General features: G+C 43.3%; 1 protein-coding gene across 1 annotated transcript; it reads right to left on the bottom strand.

Annotated features, from left to right (window-relative positions):
• Positions 1-10,809: 10,809 nt before the first annotated feature.
• Positions 10,810-11,040, bottom strand: KANTR (KANTR integral membrane protein; the record flags this gene model as incomplete). Its single annotated transcript, XM_080718524.1, has 1 exon — positions 10,810-11,040. One exon carries the CDS (start codon positions 11,038-11,040, stop codon positions 10,810-10,812), a length of 231 nt encoding a protein of 76 aa, XP_080574650.1.
• Positions 11,041-20,144: the final 9,104 nt, after the last annotated feature.

Raw genomic sequence — 20,144 nt, 5'->3', positions numbered from 1 at the left:
TTCTGAATTTATTATGATGGTCATATGATAATTCTTTCTTGGTTGGTTAATATGGTGAATTGCATTGATTGATATTCGAACGTTAAACCCTCCATTCCTAGAATAAATACCCTTGTTCATGACATATTATCTTTGCAGTACTGAGGATGGAACCCAGGGGCATTCTACCTTTGAGCTACACCCTGAGCCCTATTTTTTATTCTTTTTTTTTTTTTTTTTGGTGGTACTGGGTATTGAACCCTTCTACCTCCGGACTACACTTCCAGACCTATTTTATATTTTTATTTGGAAACAAGGTCTCTTAAGTCAGCGAGGCTGGCTTTGAACCTGCGTGATCCTCCTGTCTCTACCTCCCAAGCGCGGGGATTACAAGTGTGCGCCACCATGCCCGGCTTTATTCTTTATTTTGAAACAGGGGCTCACTGAGTTGCAAAGGGCCTCACTAAGTAGCTGAGGCTGTCCTTGAGCCATGATCCTCCTGTCTCAGCCTCTCAAATGCTGGGATTACAAGTGTCTGGCTTGCTTGCTTTCTTCTCTTTCTTTCTTTCTTTCTTTCTTTCTTTCTTTCTTTCTCTTTTGCGGTACTAGGGATGGAACCCAGGGTCATTCTACCTCTAAGCCACACCCCCAGCCCTATTTTTTTCTTTACTTTCTTTTTTTGGTGGTGGTATTGGGGGTGGAACCCAGAGGCTTCTTACCTCCAGGCTATTCTCCCAGACCTTTATTTGGAAACAGGGTCTCACTCAGTTGCTGAGAGCCTCACTAAATAGCTGAGGCTGGCTTCGAACCTGTGCGATCCTCCTGTCTCAGCCTCCCAAGCGCAGGGATTACAAGCGTGCGCCACCACGCCCTGCTTGACATAGTATCCTTTTAATACATTATTGGACTGGATTTGATGAAATTTCGTTTTGAATTTTTATATTTCACAAGCTTTCACTTCTAGTCCTAAGGCTTCCTCAACTTTGCCTCTACATCAAACACCTGCTTTCTGCGTGACCCACTCCTCCTGTCTATGCTCTGTCTGGGATAGTTACTGAGGCTAAGACTTTTTCTCAAACTTAGGGAAGTCCAATGAGAATTCAGAACAAAGACATGAAAATGTTCTTGATGTGGTCAATCCTACCTCTGAGAATGAATTAACTCTTGGCAGCAGCCTTGCCCCTTTACTGAGGCATGTCCCCAACTAGAAGTATCGTCGCAATACCTGACAGGTTAGTTCCTAAGAAAAGAGAATTGTTATTATTATTATTATTATTATTATTATTATTATTATTAGGGAGGACACAGGGGATTGAACTGAGGGGTATTTTTTGTGGTATCAGGCATGGACCCCAGGGGCATTGTACCTCCTAACTACACCCCCAGCCCTAGTTTTTAGTCTTTTTATTTTTTATTTTTTTGTGACACTGGGGATGGAACCCGGGGGCTTTCTATTCCCGGGCTACACTCCCAGACCTATTTTATATTTTATTTGGAGAAACAGGGTCTCACTAAGTTGCTGAGAGCCTCACTAAGTAGCTGAGGCTGGCTTCGAACCTGCACGATCCTCCTGTCTCAGCCTCCCAAGCACAGGGATAACAAGCGTGCGCCACCACGCCCGGCTTGTCTTTTTATTTTTGAAACAGAGTCTCACTGAGTTGTGAAGGGCCTCGCTGAGTAGCTGAGGCTGTCCGTGAACAGCGATCCTCTGGTCTCCACCTCCCGAATGCTGGGATTACAAGCGTGCGCCACCATGCCTGGCCTGAGACGTATTTCTACCTTTGAGCTATACCCTTAGCCCTATTTATTTTCATTTGAAAACAAGATCTCGCTAGGTTTCTGAGGGTCTCAATAAGTTGCTGAGACTGTCCTCAAATCTGCAATCTTCCTGTCTCAGCCTCCCAAGCACTGGGCAGACAGGTGTGCACCGCCATGCCTGGTAGAAAAGAGCATTATCAAGCGCTTAGTAAATCCCCTCACCTTAGATAATCCCTGTGTCACTGTTCCCACATATGTTACTGCCCTGCTCCAATGAGGGCGTACACAACACAGCTCACCTCTCCAGAGGGACCTGCCCTTAAACAAGGCCTACCATTTTCCCACTGAAACATCTTATCCTATCCTGACTACCTATGTTCTTCAATATCCCATACCCTAAGGTGTCCAAATTTTCCTTTCGAATTCCTGAGCTAGTATTTTTGTAGATGAAGTTTGCTTTCTCCACTGTACTGCGGAAGCTTTTCTTCTAGTTTTAATCCCTTCAGCACAAAAGTAATAATGATAATAATATCAAGTATATGTACGGGGCTTACTATGTATGAGGCGCTATTATTCTAAACACTTCATGCATATCGACTCATGTCATATCTTTATATGTTCAGTTACCCTAGGAAGTAAGCATTACCATTTTCCTTTCCCCCCCCCCTAAAGAATAAACTAAGGATGCACACCTGGAATCCTAGTACTTGCGAGGCTGAGACAGGAGGATCCTAAGTTCGAGACCAGCACATAGTAACTCAGAGAGATTCTTTCAAAAATTAAAAAACAGCCGGGCGTGGTGGCACACGCTTGTAATCCCAGCATTGTGGAGGCTGACGCAGGAGGATCGCAGTTCGTGGACAGCATCAGCAACTCAGTGAGACCCTGTTTCAAAATAAAGAATAAAAAATAGGGCTGGGGGTGTAGCTCAGAGGTAGAATGCCCCTGGGTTCCATCCCCAGTACTACAAAAAAAAAAAATTAAAAGGGATATGGGTATAGCTTGGAGGTAGAACCCCTGGGTTCTATCTCTTTTATCCCATCCCCCAAAAAAAGAAAGATAGGGGTTATTTGACTTCTCAGCTATGGAATGGCAGGTCTGGATTTGAACTCTGGTGGTCTGGCTCTGGAGCCCACGCATCACGACGTGACAGCACGGAGGTACTGACCCGTGCTGGTATACTAGCAGAGGGGACCCTGCTTCCGCCATCTGCACAAACTCTAATACGTCATGCTTTTGGTATCTGTGGTGCCTTTGACCAAATTTGGCATCAACGAGAATGCCTCACTGCTGCTGACACCCAAATATTTAGAAACAACAATTTATAAAGGGAGAAAAATACTTCGGGGGGGGGGAGGCTGGGGACGGAACCCTGGGACATTCTGACTCCGAGCTGGATCCGAAGCTCCTTGTATTTTTTATTTTGAAACAGGCTCTCACTAAGTTGTTAAGGGTCTTGCTAAATTGCTGAGGCTGACCTCAAATCTATGATCCTCCTGTCTCAGTTTCCCCAGTACTGAGATAACAGGCATGTACCACCATCCCTAACAGAAAGGAAGCGATATAGAATTATGTACTCAACACATCTATCTATCAAGTACACAGTTTAAACCAGTAATCCCAGTACTTGGGAGGTTAAGACTAGGCAATCACAGGTTTGGAGCCAGCCTTAGTACTTTAGTGAGATCCTGTTTCAAAAATTAAAAATAAAATAGGGCTGGGAGTATAGCTCAGAGGTAAAATGTCTCTGGGTTCAGTCCCCAGTTCACTCCCCTACAGAAGTATAAAGTTTTAAGAGGGCATTTGTTATCTGATCATGGTAGTGCATACCTGTGATCTCAGTATTTGGGAGGCTGAGACAGGAGGATCACAGGTTTGAAACCAGCCTCAGAAACTTAGTAAGATTCTCCTTAATGTAGCGGGAACTATTTCCAAACACAAGTAAATACAAATAAAGGGCTGGAAGTATTGTTTGGGGGTGGAATTCCCTGGGTTGAATCCCCAGTATTTAAAAAAAAAGGAAAAGAAAAGAAAGGAGAGAGAAAAAGCAGAGGCAGCCGAGGACTAGGTAGTTCCTCAGGGGAGGGAGGGGGATCTGTGAAGAGGGCAGGCTGAGGAGGAGCCTGGGGCCCGTGAAGGCCTCACCTCATGTATTACGTGCTGCTATTATGATACACCAAAGCGAAGGTTAAAAATGTTAAGAGAACTTGGCGGGCTTGGTGGCGCACGCTTGTAATCCCAGCACTGGAGAGGCTAAACACAAGAGGACTGCGTCGCAGCCAGCGTGCACTACTTAGTGAGGCCCTTTGCAACTCAATGAGACCCTGTTTCAAAATGAAGAATAAAAAATAGGGCTGGGGGTGTAGCTCAAAGGTAGAATGTCCTTGAGTTCTATCCCCAGGACCACACACACACCAAAAAAAAAAAATGTTGGAGAACTTGACCAAGGTCACAGCACTGAGCAGCTGAACAGCAACCCAGTTCCAGGTTGCTCTGGCTCATGCTCTAGACGTGTGTTCTGCTCCCTTTCACACCCATAGCAGTAGTTGTTCAATCCATGGGGGCCAGAGCCCAGGTCCTACACACCCATCCCCTCCAACATCCATAGCATCTGTCAAGGTACATATCGGTCCCTTTATTGATAAGGAAATTGACACTCAGAGCAGATGACCTGGCTAAAGTCACACAGCTGACACATGAGGACCTCATGCTTTGAAACTGGGCCTGCTGGACTCTACAAACTCCTTTTTTTGTTTTTTTGATTCTTATGGGTCGGAATGAAACTCAGGGCCAAGATGGGCAGACCCAGGCCATTCCCTGAAGGATAAGAGTTTCTGTCCCATGGCTGGTGTCAGGAATCAGCAGACCGTGAGGCGGAGGGAGTCACTGTAACATCCAGGGCCGCCGGAGTGACCCACCCCAGGGTGGTCTAATGGAAGCAGGTCATATACACTCCATGGTCTAGACAAGGACGCCAGGGATATTGGAAGCTGATAGGGACAAGCTCATGGACAGTCATGTCAGACCAAACTTTCCTTTCGTTCTTTCTCCCTCCCGCCCTCCCTCCTTTACTTCCTTGTACTGGGGATTGAACTCCGGGGTATTCTAAGATCAAGCTACACCCCCAGCTCTTTTTTATTTTTAAACAGGGTATGGCTAAGTTGCTGGAAGTCTTCCTAGACTGCGTAGGCATAGGCAATAACAGTGGAGCCAGGCTCATTGTCAAGGTGCTTGGGCTAAACTCCATAGCCTGCTGGCACCTGAGGACGGATAAAGTCTTCTTTCAATCGGAAACTTACCTTCCTGTGGTGTTCACCATTGGAACAGCACTTACTATTATGTACCAGACATCGTACCAGCTTCTACACTGTCCTCTCCCCTCAAGAATCACAGATAAAAATCTAACAGGTAAGCCGGGCGTGGTGGCGCACGCTTGTAATCCCCGTGCTTGGGAGGCGGAGACAGGAGGATCACGCAGATTCCAAGCCAGCCTCAGATGTTTTAAGAGACCCCGTTTCCAAATAAAATATAAAATAGGTCGCCGGGCGTGGTGGCGCCTGCCTGCTTGTAATCCCCGCGCTTGGGAGGCGGAGACAGGAAGATCGCGCAGGTTCGAAGCCAGCCGCGCTGGCGTTAGAGACCCTGTTTCAGATATATAAAATAGGTCTGGGAGTGTAGCCCGGAGGTAGAAGGGCTTCCAGGAACCCCAGTACCACCAAATTATATATATATATATATATATATATATATATATATATATATATATATATATAATAGGTCTGGAGTGTAGCCCAGAGGTAGAAGGGTTACATCCCCAGTACCACCAAAACAAAAAATTCTAACAGGTGATCTGATTGGCCCTTGGACCAAGAAACAATGTGTGTGTGTGTGTGTGTGTGTGTGTGTGTGTGTGTGTGTGTTTGCAGTACTGGGGATGGAACCCAGGAGCATTTGACTTCTGAGCTACACCCCCAGCCCTATTTTTATTCTTTATTTTGAAACAGGGTCTCACTAAGTTGCAAAGAGCCTCACTAAAGGGCCTCACTAAGTAGATGAGGCTGCCCACAAACCCAGATCCTCCTTTCTTAGCCTCCCAAATGCTGGGATTACAAGCTTGCGCTACCACACCCAGCTAAGAAACAGATTTTCTTTCTTTCTTTCTTTATTTTCTTTCTTTCTTTCTTTTTTTTAGTGGTACTTGGGATAAAAACCAGGGGCATTCTACCTCCAAGCTACACTTCCAACCCTATTTTAAAAAATTTTTTTATTATTTATCTTGAAACAGGGTCTTAGCAGGGTGTGGTAGTGCACGCTTGTAATCCCAGCATTCGGGAGGCTGAGACAGGAGGATCGCGCTTCGCGGACAGCCTCAGCTACTTAGTGAGGCCCTCTGAAACTTAGTGAGACCCTGTCTCAAAATAAAGAATAAAAAATAGGGCAGGGGGTGTAGTCTGGAGGTCAAATGCCCCTGGGTTCCATCCCCAGGCCCACAAAAAGAAAGAAAGAAAGAAAAAGAAACAGGGTCTTGCTGAGTTGCAGAGGGCCTCACTAAGTAGCTGTGGCTGTCTGTGAACCGTGATCCTCCTGTCTCGGCCTCCCAAATGCTGGGATTACAAGTGTGCGCCACCACGCCCAGCAAGAAACAGTTTTTCACAGCACAAAAGAAAGACGAATGCTAGCTGGGATCCCATTACTGCCTGTGGATGATGCTTGGGATACTAATTCTGTTGTCTAACATGTGACCTATCCTCTTCTCCCACTTACTTTATTTTTTTGCAGTACTGGAGATGGAACCCAGGGGCACTGTACCTCCAAGCTACACCCTTAGCCTTAGTTTTTAGTCTTTTTATTTATTTGTGTGTGTGTGTGGTACTTGGGGTGGAACCTAGGGGCTTTTCTACCTCCAAGCTATACTCTCAGACCTATTTTTTTATATTTTATTTGGAAACAGGGTCTCCCTAAGTTGCTGAGAGCCTCACTAAGTAGCTGAGCCTGGCAGTGAACCTGTGATCCTCCTGTCTCGGCCTCCCAAGTGCTGGGATTACAAGTGTGCACCACCATGCCTGGCTAGCCTTTTTTTTTTTTTTTTTTTGCAGGTTTGGGGATGGAACCCAGGGGCATTTGACCTCCGAGCTACACCCCCTGCCCTATATTTATTTATTTATTTATTTATTTATTTATTTATTTATTGGTGGTACTGGGGTTCCTGGAAGCCCTACTACCTCCGGGTTACACTCCCAGACCTATTTTTATACTTTTTTATTTGGAAACAGGGTCTCTTAAGCCAGCGTGGCTGGTTTCCAACCTGCACGATCCTCCCGTCTCCGCCTCCCAAGCGCGGGGATTACAAGCATGCGCCACCACGCCCGGCTATTCTTTTTATTTTGAAACAGGGTCTCACTAAGTTGCAGAGGGCGTCACTAAGTAGCTGAGGCTGGCTTCGAACCTGCGCGATCCTCCTGTCTCAGCCTCCCAAGTGCGGGGATTACAAGCGTGCGCCACCACGCCCGGCTAGTCTTTTTATTTTTGAAACAGGGTCTCACTGAGTTTTGTAGGGTCTCACTAAATTGCTGAAGCTGTTAGCGAACCGCAATCCTCCAGTCTCTGCCAACCAAATGCTGGGATGACAAGCGTGCGCCACCACGCCCAGCCTCTCTCCCCCATCTTTACCACCTGCAGGTTTCAGCAGAATGCCATCAAGATAAAGAGAGCCTTGTGGCATACCACTAGAAACCTCCCTCTCCAGGCCAACATCAATTCACGAGAGATGGAGCTTTGGTTTTCACCAAGTCCCAGGCGAGCACGGCAATGAGACATTTGAGGGCTGAGTGAGACAGGCAGGCCTGCTTTCAGGAACCCTCGCATATACAGCCAGTCACCAAAGATCACAGGGCTTTGCCACTAGCCTACCAACTGCGAGCATGCTTCCCAAAGAACCCAGGCTCTCCCACCGCTGCCTCCCAGTCCCCACCACCTTTGCAATGGCGCCAAGCTCCTTCATGCCTGGCCTGCTTCTCAAGGCATTTCTTTCTGTATCCTTTACATTAATTAATGAGGTCATTCATTCATTCACTCACTCAGTTTATTCCACAAATATTTATTGAGTGTCTACTAAATATCACTATGCACTGTTCTTGTTGGCACTGGGGACACAACAGTGAACAAAACAGAAGTCCCTGCATTGTAGAGCTTACAGTCTATGGGGAGACACAAACACTAACCACAATAAATCAGTATAAATACATCAAGTGGCGATAGTGCTTTGTGGAAAGATAACACATAAGGCAGGATAAAGAGATGGAAAATAGCAGCAACTGGGGCTGTTTCATATATGCGGTTCAGAAAATACCTCTCCAGGGTAGTGACATTTGAGCATAATGGAGATACTGGGCAAGTCATCAGACCATTTGGAAGGAAAGGTATTCCACACAGTGAGAATAGCGAGCATCGGGCCCCAAAGGAGGAGGCTACCTAGCATATCTGAGGAGCAGAGAGGCCAGTGTGGCTGCGAAAGAGGAAGTGATGGGGAGAGTGACAGATGAGGTCAGAGGGGGGAAGGGAACCAGACTTTGAAGGACACTAGGGCCATCGTGAGGGCTGTGGCTTTTGTTCTGAAGGAGTTGGAAATCAGGGGAGAATTTTGAGCAGAAGAGGGACATGATTTGGTTTGGATTTTAAAAAGAACTTCAGAGAAGAATTAGTACTAGGCACTACAGCAGTAGGCAAAAGAAAACGAAACAGACAATGGTTGCCTTCTAGGAAAACAAAATGGTATACAACACAGGGTATGCAATCAGAATGACGATGTGGTTTAGATGTGAACAATATTTACAATGTCCTACTCATGTGAGTGGCGACTACTGGCTGAATGAAAATGATAGAAAATGCTGGAAGAAATAATAGATGTCATCGCAAAGATGAGCAAGCAGCCAGGCACTATTAGGGATGACTAAGCAGATTAGAAAGTAAGGTATGTGGACTTTGTACAAGTCAAAATACAACTTTGGAAATAAAAAACAGCAGATTAGACATAGTCAAAGAGGGAATAATTACACTGAAAGATAAATCTGAAGAAATCACCCAAAATGAAGCACAAGAAAACAAGGAGATAAAAATATCTAAGAGATGTTAGGAGATATGGAATATAGAAACATGACTTAAAGATTATGAGAAAGAAAAAATAGAGAGACAATATTTGAAGAGATAGATAGTGGTTGAGAATTTTCCAGGAACTATAAAATCATGAATCCGTTGTACTATGAAACTCATTTCCAAAGTGGAATAAATAAAAAAGAAACACACGCCTAAACATGTTAGAACTATAGGACTCCTTCCATGTCCAACTTGAACACAAGCAATTAGACTGATGGTGTACTTCTTAATGATAACAGAGAAGACTTCTCTAAGTCAAAAGAGGAGGATCATATATTCTAAGTGTTGAGTGAAAACACATGTAACAAACTTTTAAAATGAACACAAAATAAAAAATTTACATAAAACAAAGACTTGGAGAATTAAACTCGCACTAAAAGGACATTTAAACATGCATTCATAATGGAAAAAACGATCTCAGAAAGACAGTCAGAGATTCAGGAGTGCATGCATGTAAATCCAAACAAATAATGCCTACAAAAATAAAACTGATGGGGATGAATAACTGAGCAGTTAGGAAAAAAGAAAAAAGAAAAAAAATCAACATATTTGAAAACAATTTTATGTGGTTAGGAAAGGAGTTTTAAAGTTTCTATGTTTCCCGAATTCTTTGGGGCATATTAAAATATTGTTTAAAACTTTCAACTCTATAAGTTAAACAAACATGGTAAAATTTTAAGAATAACCAGAGAGAATAGAAAAAGAAAGTCAAGCAGTATGGAAAAAATAGAATAAAAATGTTAAACTTTAAAAAGTAGGCGAGAAAAGAGAAAATGAGGTATAGAAAGGTGATGGTAGAGAAAAGAAATAAAAGTGCGATGGAAGAAATGAGTCCAAATATATCACGTGAAAAATAAACAGACCAAATCTTCCAATAAAAGACAGGTAAACTGGGTGTTGTGGTGCACACGTGTAATCCCAATACCTGGGACAGGTTCAAGGCCAGCCTAGGCAACTCAGTGAGAGTTTCAAAATAAAAAGAAAAAAGAAAAAAGGACTGGGGTGTAGCTCAGAGGTAGACTACCTCTGGGTTCCATACTCAGTACTAGAAAAAAAAAAGACATAAGTAAACAGATTAGATATATTTAAAGGTCTAGCTACATGCTGTTTCCAAGAGACATAATTTAAGCACAAAGGCATAAAAATTCTTCAAATAGAGGACTGGAAAATTACATACCGTACAAATCCCAAGAGGAAGGAAAGTTTGCGCTGCTGTGTTAATACAAGATAAAATACAGGAAAAATGCATCATTAGGAATAGAGAGGGTATTACATATTTACCAGGAATATATAACAATGATTTACTTGAATATTCCTAATAAAATACTCTCAAAATACATAAGGCAAAAAAGAGAGAACTGCAAGGAGAAACTGACAAATGCACCATTAGAGTTGAAATATTAACATACTTTTTCAATTATTGGTAGATCACGACCAAAAGAATCAGTTTAGATAAATAAAATTTGAGCAACACAGTTAACAAACTTGATAATAGACATATGTAGAACTCTGTATTTGATAGTTAGAGAACACACATTCTTATAAAGCACATGGCAAACATTCAAAAATATCAATCACATACTAAGCCATGAAACAAGTCTCAATAAATTTCAAAGAGTTGTTACCACAAAGACCACATCATCTGACCATAATGCAGTTAGGACAGATTTCAATCACAGAGATAAAATTTCAAATCCCCAAACATTTAGAAACCTAAAAACACACTTCTATATAATTCAGGGGTCAAAGAAGTAACCATGATGGGAATGCCAAGCTACTTGGAGCTGAGCAGCGATGAACATATTACATATCTGACCTTGCAGAAAAGCAGTATTTGGACGGCAATATATATCCTTAAGTGCGCAAATTAGAAAATGAGAAAGATTGACAATGGGCTCGATGTCCAGTTTGAGAAATCAATCAGAAAAAGAACAACAGAATAAACCCAAAAAATGTGGAAGGAAGGAGATCAAAAAAGATCAGAGCAGAAATTAAAGAAATGGAAAACAAAGACACAATAGAGAGGAGCAACATAGCCAAAAGTTGGTTCTTCGAAAAGACTAATAAAATAGACAAACCTCTGGCGAGGTTGATCAAGAAAAAAAGCGAGAAGGCACAAATAACCAATATTAGCAATGAAAAGGGAGACATGGCTGCAAGTTGTATACAGCAGAGGAGAAAAAATAAAGGAGCTTTATGCCAATGAACTTGAAAACAGACAAGATGAATGGATTCCTAGGAAACTCGATCTTACCAAAACTGACTCGAGAAGAAAAAGAAACCCTTGTTAGTCCTCTAACTGCTTAAGGAATCGAAGCTGTAGCTAAAACTTCGTCACACCCAATAGAACAAACAAATGAAAATGGCAAGCAGGATTTCCAGTCGGTATGTGGATGACAGGAAGGTGAAGAGATACTGGTTCCCTCAGCCCTAGAGATGTGCAGGTAGGCCCCAAGGCGGTGGAGACCCTACGAATACCACCTCTCTCTACGGGGAGCCGCCTCTGGAGATCCTTAGACTGTGGCTCTTAGTGAAGTAAGGTGTGACACATCCCTTTGCAGTCCCTGAAAGTGGAGACCACAAAAAAGCAATATCCAGTGTTCAGTTACTGTTCGGCAGTAAATGTACTAAGCAAGGCCAAGGAGGTGCTCTACCACTTGGACAGTCTCTTCAGTAGCCAGCTGCTGTAGTCTTCTGCTCACTGAGGACAAAGGACCTGTGGAGCTGCTGGAGGAGTCTGTGTTCCAGTTTCCAAGAAATAGCACGCTGATGAGCCCTTTTAATGATGTCCAAGCTAGCTGCAGGGTGGTGATGGTTCTAATAATGATGCATGTTCTGCAAATGAGAGCTCCATCATTATTTGGAAATAGTTAATAAGAAAGAGATCAACTGGACTTGAAATCTACTCACATTATCCTAAGAAACTTTAACAATATGTATGTCAGTGAAACAGCGGGGAAAGCTGTTACATATCATTTCAATTGTTAAATACCTGGGACGACTTAACAATCGGTTTCAAATATTTTACCGCCTACTTGTACAAAGAAAGATGTCTTTTTGTTGATGGCGACTGTTAAGAGCTTGAAGAACATGTCATCACAAAGCTTTGGTTGGGATCTGTGTGTAGCCGTTTCCAACATAAAACCTTACATAAAATAAACGTGTTATGGAAGCAATTGTCAAGTTTCTCATTTAAAATTTTATGAAGACTTTAGAAAAAAGTAAGATACAGAATGCACAAAATTAAAATAAAACGTGGGAAACTTTTCAAAAAAGAAGTTTAATACTAACAGTATTAAAAAGGAAATCGTCTGATCAAAATGGTTTTATGGGAGAGCTCTAGATAGTTCCAATTTCATAGATAACCTTCCAGAATGCTCTAAAAGAGGGGACACCCTGTGGCTCATTTGTGACACCGTATTACCTAAATGCCAGAAGCAAATCGGGACGGCATGAAAAAGGAAAATCAAAGATCAATTTTAAAAAATTCATGGACACAGATGTAAAAGTCCTGGTGAAAATATTAGCAAACCAAATCCAGTAACCTATAAAAAGAAGACCAGAACCAAGTTGTGTTTAACAGCACAAATATACACGTCATTTGACACATTATCAGCTTATGGGAGGGAAAGACCCGTTATCATCCCAGGAAACCGAAAATGCATGTTTTCTCGCCAATGTGGAAGCTGGAGAGGAAATAGGAAACGGAAGGGACGGTAATGTGGAGACAGACCTAGGGAGGAGAAGAAGGAAGACTGAAGAAGGAAGCGGTTCAAATAATACTATGGCGCTACGTGAAGGTGTCATTGCCAATCTCACCCGAATGTGTGGGGAGGAAGGGGTAGGGGGTGGGGCGTGATATAGAGAAAAAGACACCAAGAGCTGTGCGCATGCACGTTTCTACCACACTGAACCTCACTCCGATGTATAATTGCAATGTACTAATATAATTTTAAAAGATTAATAAAAACTTCTTAGCATGGAAGAATAGTATGGAATTTTTTTAACCTGATAAAATCTATAGAACCTGATACCAAATATCATTAAAAAAATTTTTTTTAGGTATCGGGGTGGAACCCAGGGGCGTTCTACCTCCGAGCTACACCTCCAGCCCTATTTTTATTCTTTATTTGGAAACAGGGTTTCACTGAGTTGCAGAGGGTCTCACTAAGTAGTAGCTGAGGCTGTCCTCGAACTGAGATCCTCCAGTCTCAGCCTCCCAAATGCTGGGATTACAAGCGTGAGCCACCACGCCCGGTTCAAATACCATTTTTTTTTAGTAGTACTAGGGATTGAATCCAGGGGAGGTATTAGGGGTTGTACCTCTGAGCTACAACTGCAGTCCTTTTTTATTTTTTATGTTGAAACTGGGTCTCCCTAGGTTGTTGAGAGTCTCTATACATTGCTGAAGTTATCCTCCAACCTACAATGCATCCTGCCTCAGCCTCCCAAGTACTGGGATTATAGGCATGCACTACTATGCCCAGTTAAATATTCTTTTTTAGCAGGGCGTGGTGGCGCACACTTGTAATCCCTGTGCTTGGGAGGCAGAGACTGGAGGATCGCGCTGGTTCAAAGCCAGTCACGCTGGCTTAAGACACACTGTTTCCAAATAAAAAATATAAAAATAGGTCTAGGAGTGTAGCCCGGAGGTAGAAGGACTTCCAGGAACCCCATACCACCAAAAAAAAAAAAAAAAAAAATCTCTTTTAGCCAGGCGTGGTGGCGCACGCTTGTAATCCCAGTATTCGGGAGACTGAGACTGGAGGATCATGGTTTGTGGGCACCCTCAGCTATTTAGTGAGGCCCTCCGCAACTCCGTGAGACCCTGTCTCAAAATAAAGAATAAAAAATAGGACGGGGGTGTAGCTCGGAGTTCAAATGCCCCTGGGTTCCATCCCCAGACCTGCAAATAATATTATTATGATGATTTGGGGGGGTGTGTGGTGCTTATGATTGACCCCAGGGACATTCTATCTCCAAGCTACATCCCCAGACTGATTTTATCTTTTATTTGGAAACAGGATCTCACTAAGTTGCTAAGAGCTTTGCTAAGTTGCTGGGGCTAGCTTCAAACCTGCAATCCTTGTATTTAAACCTCCCAAGTACTGGTGTGTGTACCTCCACACATAGCTTAGATACCATAAAAAGTTAATGGTAAAGACAGGCGTGGTGCCGCACGCTTGTAATCCCAGCATTCGGGAGGCTGAGACCGGAGGATCGCGGTTCACGGACAGCCTCAGCTACTTAGTGAGGCCCTCCGCAACTCAGTTTCAAACTAAAGAATAAAAAATTGGGCAGGGGGTATAGCTCGGAGGTCGAATCCCTCTGGGTTCCATCCCCAGACCCGCAAAAAAAAAAAAAAAAAAGTTAATGGTATATCCTCTTAAATACCAACAAGACAGGGATGTCAACCTTTTTTATTCAATACTGTACAGAATGTCCTAGCCAGCTCCATAAGACAAGAAAAATAAATAAAAGGCATAAAGATTGGAAAGGAAAAAGCAAATCTTTCATTATTTAAAGCTGGCGTGACTGTCAACATAGAAAACACACAAAAAAGTTGGACGGATGAAAGAAATCAGAGGCTCCTTGGAAAAATGGCGGATTCAAGGACTGGGGTGCAAACATAGAGATCTTGTAGCGCCAGAAGGGAAGAGAGTGCACACAAACAGGGAGGACTGTTAGGGGACACAGGAGCGCACCCGAAAGGGTCCCCAGTGCGACAATTTGGGCAGCAAAACAAAGAACGGAGTAATGGATTTATACCTCAATTTATTAAACAGATATTCATGAGCTCATATGGACAGGAACAAGGGGCTGGAATGAATAAAGTCTCCATGGAAGAATTTCAAAGAATATATATAGAGATAGATAGATAGATAGATAGATAGATAGATAGATAGATAGATAGATAGATAGATAGATAGAGATAGACCTTCTTCTAAGAACTGGAGTTTAACTCTTCCTTTCCTTGAGGGCAGGCTAGATTCTTCCAAAGAACAGAATAGTAAAAGGAAACATTAGCAACCTTCCCAGGGAGAAATTTAGACCACGCCATCTTAACTATGGCGTGCAGTTCACATCACTAGGGCAGCCGCGTGGAGAGCACGTCTCCCTGATGCGGTGTGATAAGAAGGGTATTTACACTCTGTGGCGCTCTTCCCAAAAAACAGTCTCAGTCTAATTATGAGAAACCCTCAGAACTCCAACTGCAGGGATATTCTATGCTACACCTCAAAACTGCTAACGTCAGGCCGGGCGTGGTGGCGCACGCTTGTAATCCCCGCGCTTGGGAGGCCGAGACAGGAGGATCGCACGGGTTCGAAGCCAGCCTCGGCTACTTAGTGAGGCTCTCGGCAACTCAGTGAGACCCTGCTTCCAGATAAAATAGAAAATAGGTCTGGGAGTATAGCCCGGAAGTAGAAAGCCTCTGGGTTCCACCCCCAGTACCACCAAAAAAAAAAATAAAAAATAAAAAAGAAAAGAAAACTGCTAAGGTCATGAAAAACAAGGACAGATTCAAACTGTCATAGACCAGAGAACATTCTGAAGATGGGACAGCTAAATAAAATGTGGTATTTTGAACTGAACCCTGGAAAAAAAATGACATTAATGGAAAAGTTGATAAATCAGATGGTCTGATGCTTAGTTAACAACAGCATGCCAATGTGGCTTGGCTACTTTTGATCACTGTACCATGGGGAGCAGTATATGGAAATTCTCTACACTAACTCTTTACTGACTTTTCTGTAAATGTAAAATTGCTCCAAAATTAAAAGCTTAAAAACAAGAGGCCCGGGACCAACAGACACCTAAAGGAGAACAAGATGCTTGATACACAGAGAGTTGTGGGACCCTTGCAATAAGCCAACTGTTAGTGAACAGGGCGATAGTCAATATGCTAAATTGTATGCTATGACTTTTTTAATTTTTATTTTTTTTTGGTACTGGGGATGGAACTCAGAGATATTCTACCTCCAAGTTATACCCCCAACCCAATTTTATTTCTTATTTGGAAGCAGGGTCTCATCAAGTTGCAGAGGGCCTCAGTAAATTATCAAGGCTGTCCTCAAACCTGTGATCCTCCTGTCTAAGCGTTCCAAGTACTAGGATTACAAGCGTGAGCCACTGCACCCGGCTCAGGTTGTTTTTGCTTATTTATTTATTTTTGTGGTAATGGAGATTGAACTCAAGGGCATTCTATGTCCGAGCGACACCCCTAGCCTGATTTTTATTTTTATTTTGAAACGGGATTTTGCCAGGTTGATGAGAGTTTCACTATTTGCCGAGGCTGTCCTCAAACCTGCGATCCTCCTGTCTCGGCCTCCCGTGTACTAGGATTACAGGTGTGTGCCACCACACTGAATTATGTTATTTGTTTTTAAAATGTACAGTGCGTCGTTTATATCATAGAGAAGAAATAGCTAAACGATTAGATGCTACTAGCCAGGTGACATGGGAAAAGAGCTCCACAAGGATTAACAACCATAGCAAATAAACTTGCTGAAAATTCAGGAATAGATGATCGCTTCACTCATGTAATGGAACAATGGTGTGGTAAATGAGGAGAATGGCGACACGCGTCCTGACATCCCGTATCCTTGTCACAGGCACAGTGATTTTGGTAGGATGCTCTATGGCCTCTCGTGCGTATTAGCCCAGAGACGTATAGAGACAGCTTCTGCTCCTGTACCAGGGTAACCTTTATCTACTTGGCCAACCTAGATGGTAAAAGTCAGCGCATGCTAACAGAATTTGAAGAAAAGAAGTGTATAATAGAAGAGAGGGAAATCATAAGAAAGGAAAGCAATCTTTTCTATGGAAGTCACGAGATGACTCAGAAACTGGCTTCCATGCTACAAATGGAGCCTAGGTGTCCATTTCGTAACTTTTGTACACATGTCTATATATTCCACTCCAGGACGTACTGGTTTCATGTTTTTCCTTTTGTAAAATCTGTGCAGTAAAAAAACAAGCCAACTGGGCTGGGCGTGGTGGCGCACGCTTGTAACCCCAGCATTCGGGAGGCTGAGGCAGGAGGATCGCGGTTCGCGGACAGCCTCGGCTACTACGTGAGGCCCTCTGCAACTCAGTGAGACCCTGTTTCAACATAAAGAATAAGAAACAGGGCAGGGAGTGTGGCTTGGAGGTAGAATGCCCCTGGGTTCCATCCTCAGTACTGAAAAACAACAACAAAAAAAAAACAAGCCAACTGGATTAGATTGTAAAAGCCACACTCCAGCCAATGGGGACAGCATAGTGGCCTTTACATGGACAGAAGATTGAGTGGACTTACCCCACGTGCATGCACCCTTCTGTGCAGAAGTAAATTGCTTTACCAAGTTAAAATATAATAAAAGAGGTAAGGTGAATGGTTATAAAATCAGTAAGCAAACATCAGTCCATTTCTATATACCCATGAAAGAGATAAAAACATTAAATTAAAATATTCCATTTATGCCAGGTATGTTGGTACGCACCTGTAATCCCAGTACTTGGGAGGCTGAGACAGGAAGAACCAGATTTGAGGCCAGCCTTAGAAGCTTAGTAATACCCTCAGCAATTTAGTGAGACCCTGTTTCAAAATAAAAAAAAGTTAAGTCTGGGTGGTATAACCCAGAGGCTGAATGCCCCCAGTTCAAAATTAACATATATATAACAGCAGCAAACCCATAGCATACGAATGGATGAATCTAATACAAGACACGTAAGACTTTATGCAGAAAATTAAAAACCTCAGACAAAAGACTGTTATGGATTTACTTAGAATAAAAGGATAAGCAGCTTAGTATGGTGGCGCACACCTATAATCCCAGTACTTGGGAGGCTGAGACAGGAGGATTGCGGGTTTGAGGGCAGTGTCGGCAATTTAGGGAGACCCTCAGAAATTTAGAAAGATCCTGTTTCAAAATAAAAGAGTTAGGGGTATAGCTCAGAGATAGAATGCCCCTGCGTTCAACCCCCAGTACAAAGAAATAAATAAAATAGAGATCTATCCTGCCCTAGCTAAGAAGATTTAATATTAGAAATATAAATCCTCTTCAAACTTACAGATTCATCACAAGTTCAAAATTTGTATAGAGTATGACGAGCTGATTCTGAAATGTGCTTAAAATAAAAAGGCCACGCCGGGCGTGGTGGCGCACGCTCGTAATCCCCGCGCTCGGGAGGCCGAGACAGGAGGATCGCGCGGGTTCGAAGCCAGTCTCGGCTACTCAGTGAGGCTCTCGGCAACTCACTGAGACCCTGTTTCCAAATAAAATAGAAAATTGGTCTGGGAGTATAGCCTGGAGGTAGAAAGCCTCTGGGTTCCACCCCCAGTACCACCAAAATAAAATAAAATAAAATAAAAATAAAAAGGCCAAGAACATATGATACTCCTGAAGAATAAGATAGGGAAATTTGGTTTGTTCAAGTATCAATACTTATTAGGAAGCAAAGTAATTAAGGCAGTTAGTCAATAGCATAAAACCCAGAAAGAGGGCTGCACAGATGAAGGTCTGTGGATTGTCCCGCCAGACCACCGCGTAGGTGAAAAGCAGCGCGGATAAAACACTAGAGCGACCTACGACGAGAGGAGGATTCTACGGACTTACTATTGGCTGAGAAAGGAAGCCATAGAAGACCACATCCACTATGAAACCATTTCTAGAAAGCTCACACCCAAGTCAAATAAACAATGTATTGGTTAAGTATCCCTACAGATACGAAAACCCCATATATCAAAAAGGCCGAGGGATGTTCAGTGTGGAAGCGGCAGAGACACGGAAACGCAACAGGAAGAGACACTATCGTTACTGCTTTTCTTGATTGGGGGATGATAGGTTTTCTTTTCTTTCTTTTTTTTTTTGGTGGTACTGGGGGTGGAACCCAGGGGCTTTCTACCTCCGGGCTATACTCCCAGACTTATTTTCTATTTTATTTGGAAACAGGGTCTCACTGAGTTGCTGAGAGCCTCACTAAGTAGCTGAGGCTGGCTTCGAACCCGCGCGATCCTCCTGTCTCGGCCTCCCAAGTTCGGGGATCACAAGCGTGCGCCACCACACCCGGCTGTTAGGTTTTCATTATATCTTTACAATACATGTGTGTAATGGATCTATTCTTTTATATCTAATATATTTTATTTTTGTGGCACTAGAAATTGAACTCAGGGGCAGTCTACTTCCAAGCTATACCTCCAGCTCTTTTTAAATATTTTTTCTTTCGGTACTGGGGATGGAACCCAGGGACATTCGACCTCCGAGCTTCATCCCCAGCTCTATTATTCTTTTATTTTGAAACAGAGTCTCACTAAGTTGTGGAGGGCCTCACAAAATAGATGAGGATGTCCACAAACCTTTGATCCTCCTGTCTCAGCCTCCCAAGTACTGGGATTACAAACTTGTGTGCACCACCACGCCTGGCTCTTTTTAAAATTTTTTCTTTCTTTTTTCTTTTTCTTTCGGTACTGGGGATGGAACCCAGGGGCATTCAACCTTCGAGCTATACCCCCTGCCCTATTTTGTATTCTTTGACACAGGGTCTCACTAAGTTGTAGAGGGCCTCAGTAAGTAGCTGAGGCTGTCTGCGAATCCAGATCTTCCCGTGTCAGCCTCCTAAATGCTGGGATTATAAGCACGTGCCACCATGCCTGGCTCTTTAAAAAAAATTTTTTTTTGGTGGTACTGGGGTTCCTGGAAACCCTTCTACCTCCAGCTACACTCCCAGACCTATTTTTTAACTTTTTTATTTGGAAACAGGGTCTCTTAAGCCAGCGCGGCTGGCTTCGAACCTGCGCGATCCTCCTGTCTCCGCCTCCCAAGTGCGGGGATTACAAGCGTGCGCCACCACGCCCGGCTCTTATCTTTATTTTGAAATAAATAGGGTCTCACTAGGTTGCTCAGGCTGGCTTCAGAACTGCAATCCCCCCCGCTCCACTTCCCAAGTAGTGAGATTACAGGCGTGCACCACCACTCCTGGCCTGAAATTTCAAAGTTTTTTTTTTTTTTTTTTTTTGGTGGTACTGGGGATGGAACCCAGGGGATTTTCAACCTCTAGGCTACACTCCCAGCCCTATTTTTTATACTTTATTTGCAAACAGGGTCTCACTAAGTTGCTGAGAGCCTCACTAAATAGCTGAGGCTGACTTCGAACCCGTGTGATCCTCCTGTCTCAGCCTCCCAAGCGCGGAGATTACAAGCGTGCGCCACCACGGCCGGCTTGAAAATATTTTTTCTCACACAGATCTTCCTGGCAAAAGGTGGGAGATACAC

The sequence above is a fragment of the Muscardinus avellanarius genome, assembly GCF_963383645.1.
Source record: "Muscardinus avellanarius genome assembly, chromosome: X".
Lineage (NCBI taxonomy): Eukaryota > Metazoa > Chordata > Mammalia > Rodentia > Gliridae > Muscardinus > Muscardinus avellanarius.
Note: the sequence above shows the minus strand (reverse complement) of the source record. Positions and strands in the feature narration are given on the sequence as shown.